Source organism: Helianthus annuus, chromosome 16 (genome assembly GCF_002127325.2).
Source record: "Helianthus annuus cultivar XRQ/B chromosome 16, HanXRQr2.0-SUNRISE, whole genome shotgun sequence".
NCBI classification, from domain to species: Eukaryota; Viridiplantae; Streptophyta; class Magnoliopsida; order Asterales; family Asteraceae; genus Helianthus; species Helianthus annuus.
Window position 1 is genome coordinate 35,279,923 of NC_035448.2, and position 9,265 is coordinate 35,289,187.

Below are 9,265 nucleotides of genomic sequence, written 5' to 3' on the forward strand. Positions count from 1 at the left end.
TGTTAATCTGTATTGACAACCGCGACAAAAAAGTACACAACAAGAAATAAATAGTTAGTTGAAAGTTGTTAAGGATGAGAGGAAGAAAGGCATGTTCGGTATGTGATTGATTCTTTGGATCGCCTAAAATTGCGAAGACACAAGGTCATTATATGTACGATAGGGCATGTAATTATCTTTGGATATCAAACTGCCTCAGGTGATATGCTTTTAAACCTTACAGAACCAGGGATGGCAGCAATACCAACTCCACACTATTTGAATAGAGTTTGTGAAAATACTATTTATGTGTCTGTTGAATCTATTTAATGATTCGTATGATTCTTTACACTTGTCTTGTGTGAATGATGTTACGGGGATCATGGGGCTCCATTCACTACACACCCATGTTATATAACCTTTCATAACCTCTCACATTTTTTCACTTTTTTGTCATTTGTCATATAACCTCCTTAAGGTTTTGACTACGGATGAACTTAAAGAAAATAAAAGGATTTAGGCTATCGGGTGTGGGGGTCGGCGGAGGACTTCGAGCCCTGAAGGGGTATGGTCCCAGATCTCGCGTCAGCATCGACCGCGAGTGACCATTACCCTTATCAAAACCCCCACCAGCTAACAACCTACTTGTGCCCATGCGAGAACGCGTCGACACAAGGGTTGAATCCAATCTATCTAGTGATGAAGGAGGACTTACATGGAACATGAGAACGGTAGAGTGATGCGACATAGCATCACATCTGATGTATGAAAACGGAAGTATTCACAGCGATGCGGCCTCGCACCGCGTCCAGTGAACACTTCTATCAATACAAGGAAGCTGGATAACAGCAACAGTCACCACAGGCGATGATGCGGCCAACACCGCATCTCGCGTATTTCTTGATCACAAGCAAGAGACGCGATAACATCAGATGTTACCGCAGGCAGCGATGCGGCTAGCACCGCATCCTATACGCTCAACAAGTGGGACTGACACCACAGTGCAAGTGGAACCAATGGCAGTCACCTGTCAGGTCTACGTAAGCGACAGACTGACGTGGCGCCGTCTCCCCGGCCGACATGTCTGACACACCTGCAAAGGTGCAGCATGCCGTCAGTCTATCCTTCCACCTCCTCCTTCACTCCTCGGCTATAAATACCAACCCCAAACCAGGTTTGAGGTATCTCTTCACAACTCTCTCACTACTACTAGTATCTTACTTTGTTTCCCAAGCAAACTACTGATTCTCACGCCGGAGAGTGGTAACAAGGAGCACCCCCCACCCCATCCTCCTTGTTACGAGTCACGGTTTGTTTCCTTGTGCAGGAGATCAACCCACCGGTGATCCAGCCAGCGATCCTCGAGAGGAAGGGATTAACCCTTCTTGACGAGACCAGTGTGTTAACCCTGCCCGGTTAACCATTGTTTCATCAAGCCCCGTCCTAGCCAGTCCACATCGCCCACCTGCCTCGTCCCCGTCTCTCACGTTCTCCCTTCGACGCCTTTGACGACCCTTTCTCTTTTTGTCACACACACATATACATACATATGTATATATAAAGGGGTTCATCTCCACACCCTAGGCCTATTCCATTAGGCTCATCTTCCGCATCTACTGACGTAAACGCCTACATGACATATTATTTTCAAAAGACTACCCTCCTCCACACCCAATACCACATAAACTTTTACACAAATTTTCCAATTAAAAAACAAAGTGTTTTCCATCAACATGGCAATAAACTAATAAAGCATAAAACGGTCCAGTGCGTGCACTTTATCCTGCTGACCCACGGACACTCAATACTTACCACACGATCAATCTCTCACTAAATCTCCACCGTCCAAATTCAATCTCATCTTAAATCCGTGTTTAAATCCCATTTTCAAATCCGAACCGCATCGTATCCAATAAAAACCAAAATCATTTCAATTCGCCACCGCCGACGGTGGCAGTTACTCCGTCATAATCACCGTGTCCGCCGTGTATGGGCCACTCACACTCAATCCACAACAGAAACACAAACCGCCGCCGTGATAACGCCGTTAATCACACCGTTAATAACAGATCAATGACGGTTACAGATCCGAATCAATTCCGTTCAAATTCACCGGAAAAATCAGTTGAAGAAGATGAAGAATACGAACAATATGTTTACGATAATAATAATATCTTGATTCTTCCAGATTCATGTCTAGCATGTGTTTTTCAGCTCCTCAGTTCCGGTGACCGGAAAAACTGCTCGCTCGTGTGCCGCCGGTGGTTCGAGATCGAAGGACAGACGCGCCACCGTCTCTCGCTTCACGCGCAATCGGAGCTCGTAACCGCCGTACCGTCGTTATTTGCTCGATTCGATTCGGTAACGAAACTCTCTCTTAAATGTGACCGTAGATCTGTAAGTATAGGTGACGATGCACTTGTTTTAATCTCTGAATATTGTAAAAATCTTACGCGTCTTAAGCTCCGCTGTTGCCGACAGTTAACGGATCTAGGTTTAGCTAGGTTTTCTAAGAATTGTAAGAGTTTGAAGAGGTTATCGTGTGGATCGTGTAGTTTTGGTGCTAAAGGAATGAATGCTGTTGTGGATAACTGTTTGTTGCTTGAGGAGTTGTCGGTGAAGCGGTTACGCGGCATTAGTGACGGTGAGGTAGCCACAGCTGAGGTTGTTGGACCTGGTGCAGCTGCATTGTCTCTTAAGTTTATTTGTTTGAAGGATTTGTACAACGCACAGTGTTTTGGACCGTTGATAATCGGTTCGAAGAATTTGAAAACGTTAAAGCTGTTTAGGTGTTCTGGTGATTGGGATAGAGTTATGGGGCTGGTTACTGATCGTGTGGAAGGATTAGTTGAGGTTCATTTGGAAAGGCTGCAGTTGAGTGATTCTGGTCTTGCAGCACTTTCGAATTGTCGGAATTTGGAAATTCTGCATGTTATGAAAACACCGGATTGTTCGAATTTAGGGTTGATTTCTGTTGCTGAGAATTGTAAGCTGTTGAGGAAGCTTCATGTTGATGGATGGAAAACGAATAGGATAAATGACGAAGGGTTGATTGGTGTGTCGAAATTCTGCCCTAATCTTCAGGAGCTCGTCCTTATTGGCGTTAATTGTACGCGTGTTAGTTTAGAGATGTTAGCTACGAATTGTCAGAAGCTAGAGCGGTTGGCGCTATGTGGGAGTGAAACAGTTGGGGATGCTGAGATTTCCTGCATTGCTGAGAAATGTGCAGCGTTAAAGAAGCTGTGTATTAAGAGTTGCCCTATATCTGATCATGGATTGGAAGCGCTTGCAGGCGGGTGCCCAAATTTGGTGAAAGTTAAGGTGAAGAAGTGTCGTGGAGTGACGAGTGATGGTGCTAGTTGGTTGAGAGCTAGTAGGGAATCGTTGGCGGTTAGTTTGGACACTGTAGAAGTTGAGAGTCAGGATGCGGTTAGCGATGGTGTTCAAGATGAAGATCCTGCTGCTCCTAGCCAGATTGAAGAGGCTAGTAATGCTGTTTCTAGCAGTACCAGTAGATCAACATCGTTCAAGGCTAGATTAGGCCTTGTTTCTGCGAGAAATCTAGTGTCCTGCGCGTTCAGGAAGTGGTCAAGCTTCGGTGGTGGTGCCTAGTGTCAGTGAGATAAAAAGATTTGCTGGTTTGTTGTCTTGTGTACTTGTACTCAGCCTCGTATGCTATTAATGCATTCTAAATTCGCCTCCAATGATGGCATCTATTTATTTATTTATGAGGTTTGATTTTTCTTACTGTTTTCATATATTATGATGTTATGATAAGTTGATCTGTTTAATTTCAAAAAAGCATCCAAATTTGAAAATAATATCATAAAAACGTCACTTAGTTTGCTGAACGAGCTTTGCGTAAATATGATGTGAGGAAACAAAGAACAAAAACTCGATACATGGTTTGCAATTAGATCAATCAATCGATCGAGAATAACATACTAATAAAATGAACGGTGAATCAGATGTTTATCCTCAAGTTGAGCAGATTATTCAGTTCAATGATACAAGTAACAGAAATGAGAGCTTTTTAATACGGGGGTGGCGGATACACTCCAACGGACGGGGGTGGTGGGTACACCCCTGCTGGTCCTGATGTTTGTTGGGGTGGATAACCTTGTGGTTGTGGCGGGTACGTGGAGGCTGATGGTGGGTATGTTGTTTGTGGTGGATATGTGGCGGTTGATGGCGGATATGATGCAGTGGAAGGAATCAAAGTTTGAAAGGGAGATGGATTGGCAGGATAAGTTGAGTTACCAGAAGTTGGAGGGTATGTGTTTAATCCTGGAAAAGGGCTTGATCCGGTAGGAGGGTATGCAGGATTTGGAGGGTAAGATGGTAAAATTGATGCCATTGGATTTGAATTAGGAGGGTATGATGGGAAAGGAGAAGATGTGGGTAGACCAGGAGGAGCTGTAGGATGGATAGATGGTGCATTTGTGTAGGTTGCGGCTGGTGCACATGGGTAGGCGGCTGGAGGACCTGGTGGTGGAACGGCAGGGTAAGGGGCGGCGGCTGCTTGTTGTGGCATGGCGGCGTAGGGGATGACGGTTGGCTGTGGCATGGCGGAGTAAGGGGGGACTGCTGGTGGTGCTGAAGGATTGTACGGCGGGACGGTTGAAAGTGCAGCACCAGGAGTGGCGTATGCTGCCGCAGGTGGAGCGTATTTAGCATCCAAGGCGTTGGCGGAGGACACTGGTGCACCAACCATGGTTGGAGTTGATTTGTGAGGTGTTTGAGCTAGAATTCGAGATATAAATAGGGTGTTTCTGATCTAAATATCAATAATCAAAAACTGATTAAAAAGAATCAAGTTGGGTGTTTTATTCTCGATTTGACTTGTTCTAACGTTTGACTTTTATAGCATGTTGACATGTGATGTGGGTATGATTATCCTCAAACCGTACATTATTGTAAGTTGAAAATGGTTATGGTTTTATCAAAAGGCAAATAGAGATGTACACCAAGACAACTTCATGCCATCTATCCATGAATGGGAAATTAGAGTTAAATGACATTTAAGTCTTTGTGGTTTGGGTCATTTTGTCGGTTTAATTCAAAAGTTTTATTTTTTGCCTATGAGTCCAAAAAGGTTTCACCGTTGCTATTTTAGTTTACTGTGTTAACTTCATCCATTATTTCTGTTAACGAGAAGGGCAATTTGGTGATTTTATAAGGCCGAATTGCCTCTAGTTAACAGAATTACATATAAAATGATTGAATTGCCCTTCTCGTTAACAGAAAAAATGGATGAAGTTAACCCAGTGGACTAAAATGGCAAGATTGAAACCTTTTTGGACCCACAAGTGAAAAATGAAACATTTGAACTAAACTGACAAAGTGGCACAAATCACATAGACTAAAATGGGATTTAACTCGGGAAATTATAAATACTTCATATTTTACGATAAACAAGAGAGTGCAAAGAGATTTTTGTGTATGTTTTATTTTTGTGTATTCAAAGGAATTTGAGAAATGTAATCTAATTAGCCAAATATGATAAAAGTTGTATTCAGATACCAATTTGAACGACTTATATGAATCAAATAGATTAGGAATGAATAGATTCCAATTTATCTGAATTCTTACGAACCAAACATCCTTAGATTTTATATTATAAACACTCGTATTAGGAAAAAGCCTTTGTATTTGCTCTCACATATTACCTAGTATATATATGCAAGGTTGAGTGGTAGGTATGTAGTGGCAAATGTGCGGGATCAAATTATGAAGACGTCGAATGAAGCGGAGGAGGACCAGTGGGGCTGTTGGAATCGTTGGGTGCCCCAAAAGATTAATTATTTTTGTTGGCGTGCAACAAGGAATAAAATAGCATGCAAGGTTGAGCTGGGAAAGAGGGGGGTGCCTATAGATGATATGGAATGTGCTAGATGTGGAGAACAACATGAAGATGTGAAGCATTTAATGATAAACTGTCCGATTGCAAAAGGAATTTGGTGGACCATTTTGGTTTGGTTAAAATTGCGTGCAAACATTGATTTTAATAATTGTGAAGAGGCCCTAAAAATAGCAGACAATTACATTGGGTCAAAGAGCTGGAAGAAAGTAATTGGTATGATGTGCATGGTTACTATGTGGCACAATTGGAAAGCACACAATGAAAAAGTATTTCAAGGTACAAATGTTTCTATTATTCGAACGGTAGAGGATATCAAGGCAAACTCGTTTCTTTGGCTTAAGGAAAGGTCGAAATTTAAGGACATAAATTGGGAGAGATGGTGTGATTTCAATGTTAGCGATGTTATAGTTTAGTTGTGTTCCGTTGTTTTCTGTTTTTCTGTTTTGTTTGTTGGGTTTTACAGCCTTCCTGGCCCGTTTTTTCTATAAATCATAGAATCCTTTGCCGTTCAAAAAAAAAAAAAAAAATAAATAAATAAAAAAAAATAAAACCTAGTATATGATATAAAAACTCGGTCAAAATCTTTGATAAAGATTCTTAAATTCTGTAAGAACTTCACTATATATATATGTTTTTTTTAGCGGCAAATTTGGATTACTGACGGACCACTGGAGTATCATCGTGCCACCAGCGGAACCACCCGATCATATCCATCTCCACTAGGCATAATGTCTATACACCAATTCAGGAGGAAACCCAATAAATATGGGAAAACCCCCTTGTGGCCTGGAATCGAACCCATGACTTATTGGTCTCAAAGTCTTATCCTACCACTAAGATGCCACTAGATTATAAAGTCATGGGCAGAACTTCACTATATTTAAAGGCCCAAGACCTTGAAGGAAATATAGACGTTCTAGACTTCTTGTTCAGATCCTCGATACAAATAGATCTCACACATCTTTTTTTCTAGAGAGACTAGTATAAATAGAGGTGGTCTTATCAAATACAAAACACCTTGAAAACAAGTGTTAAAGCTCTCACTATATAGTTCTACCAAAGTAAAGTGTTCTTGTTTCATTAAAATTTTTTATTAGTAGTTTTATTCATTCCAAAGATTGGAGTTAGGCTGACTTAGCAAATACAAAATATCTCATGTGAGCATGTTGAGATAAGTTCATGACATTTTGGTATCATGGTTGGTCAATTCAAGAGAATGGCAAACGCGACTCACAAGATTGTGGCTACAAAGTGGCATGGTTGGTGACAAGAACCGTGGGTAAGACGAGTCTCGTCAAGTAGCTACAAAGAATCTAGGCACATCCAAAGACACCGTGGAAACAGACTACAAAAGAGTTTTGGATATACATCCATGCTAATGCTATATTTGACAACACGAGTCAAAGATTCATTGGATCTTGTGGGTCTAAGGGATGATTTCAAGAGCGACCTCAAGTGCTAAATAAAGAGCTACGACATGAGATCCATGACTTCAGAGCTATCTTTTGGGAGAGATTGCCAAGTAACATGGTGAAGTGGAAAAAACATTCACATCTTTTGTCCATAAAAGCTATAAAGAGTAGCAAGCACATTGCTCCTAGATTCAAAGTCCCTAAACTTTTCACCATTTGTGGGTAAGCGTGGAGATGGAGCAATACTTGGAAGGAATCAACGTCATGGAGGACACGACGTAGATCAAGAAGACGGCCCAGTTCTTGAAAGACAGCTACTTTATGGTGGTGATGTATGTATGGGTATATCAGATACATGTACTATCACTACTTGGTCCAATTTCGTTATAGAGATCAAGGAACACTTCTATCAGGAGAATTCTAAAGACAAAATCCAGAAGCACAAAAACTTCGGAACGATTCAAAAGTATTTTAAATAATTTACATATCTTATCCTAGAGATCTCGAATCTTTTCGATCAAGACTCATTTTTACTTCCTAGATATCCTGCAAGCATAGTTTTCTATGACCTAAAATAGCAGGATTTTTTTTAAGAAACTGATGATGCATATGTAAATATGAAAATCAATTAGGGACTAACAAGACGGGACCAGAAAAAACGCTACATAACCAGGAGTGGGTTATTTTAGCTAATCGACTCCACCAATGTTCACAAATGTCCATGTAATTACCTCTAATTATAAAGTTTATTTAGTTCTTTCAACAACGAGTAAAGAGTTTTCAAGCTTTTAAGTAATAAGTGTAGGAATTTTTTTGCAGAAGTAGGTGTCTTGAGCAAGAAAAGAGTGCCATTAGGTGGTCACCAACATTTTTTTCATATCTAAGTAAAGAGCGGTTCCATTCAGTGACCTTATAAGTCATTTTCTGCAAAAAGCTGTGGGTTCTGCAAAGGCTGCAAAAAGTGTAGAAAGTCGCTGATTCATATGTCCACCTTCTGAAAGTCGCCATTTGATATAACAATGTTGCTTAAAGTCGCTGATTCATATAACAATCCTTCTGAAAGTCGCAATTTCATATAACTTTCTTGGTGAAAGTCGCTGATTCATATAACTTTCTTGCTGAAAGTCGCAAATTCATATAACTTTCTTGCTGAAAGTCGCCAATTGATATAACTTTCTTGTTAATGGTCGCTGATTCATATAACTTTCTTGCTGAAAGTCGCCAATTCATATAACTTTCTTGTTAAATGGTGCAGCAGACAGTGGTCACATGTGAGTTTTAATTTCAAATTGTTTGCAGGAGTCACTGTTTGACCTTGTCTTTTTGCAAGGAGTCACATGTGAGTTGTGAATTGAATTAGTGGCCATCATTCAAGAAGACTGCATGCAATATACAGTACCCCTGCATGCATTCTTATGAGATGAAATGACTAAAGAATGCAAAGTTTAATTTCATTGGGTAAGGATTCCACTGTTGTGTAAGATTTCCACTGTTCTTCAGTATGGATTCTAAATTTGATACACAGAAACGGGTCTTTAAAGTTGAACATAAAGCAAAACACAAGCACCACAATTCGTTTCAAACACCTATCAAACGAAGCTTCAAACCTTGCTTTACCGAAAAATTTTATGTGAACTTTTATCTACCGAAGATGAGTTTTGAATGTCATCCTGGTCCTCTTAATGCATCGGTGTTGTTTTTGAACAAGGATCACCGGGCGTTTGAGGTATTCAAAAATCCAGAAAAGTATAGTAACCCACTAAATATTAAACGATCAGATCGATCGTTCTGGCAGCATATGAAAAAAAATCCGGTTGGTCCAAGGGTAGAAGGTTTAATACGTGCAGAAGGATTCAGTGGGATACTGGAAATTGGGTACTGGTATGTAGACCACGCCTTAATAACTGCGTTGGTTGAGAGGTGGAGGCCAGAAACTCACACGTTTCACCTTCCTTTTGGCGAAACCACTATGACATTACAGGATGTCAACGTGCTGTGGGGGCTACCAATA

The 9,265-nt window shown here is 40.8% G+C and overlaps 2 protein-coding genes across 2 annotated transcripts; one reads left to right on the forward strand and one right to left on the reverse strand.

Moving 5' to 3' along the window:
- Positions 1–1,745: 1,745 nt before the first annotated feature.
- On the forward strand, positions 1,746–3,726 carry LOC110917720 (F-box protein At1g47056). The gene has a single exon (XM_022162180.1). The coding sequence runs from the start codon at positions 1,969–1,971 to the stop codon at positions 3,589–3,591; it is 1,623 nt and encodes a 540-aa protein (XP_022017872.1). The 5' UTR covers positions 1,746–1,968; the 3' UTR covers positions 3,592–3,726.
- A 286-nt stretch (positions 3,727–4,012) lies between these two features.
- LOC110919285 (extensin-like) lies at positions 4,013–4,693 on the reverse strand. Its single transcript, XM_022163556.1, has one exon. It carries the CDS (start codon positions 4,691–4,693, stop codon positions 4,013–4,015), a length of 681 nt encoding a protein of 226 aa, XP_022019248.1.
- Positions 4,694–9,265: the final 4,572 nt, after the last annotated feature.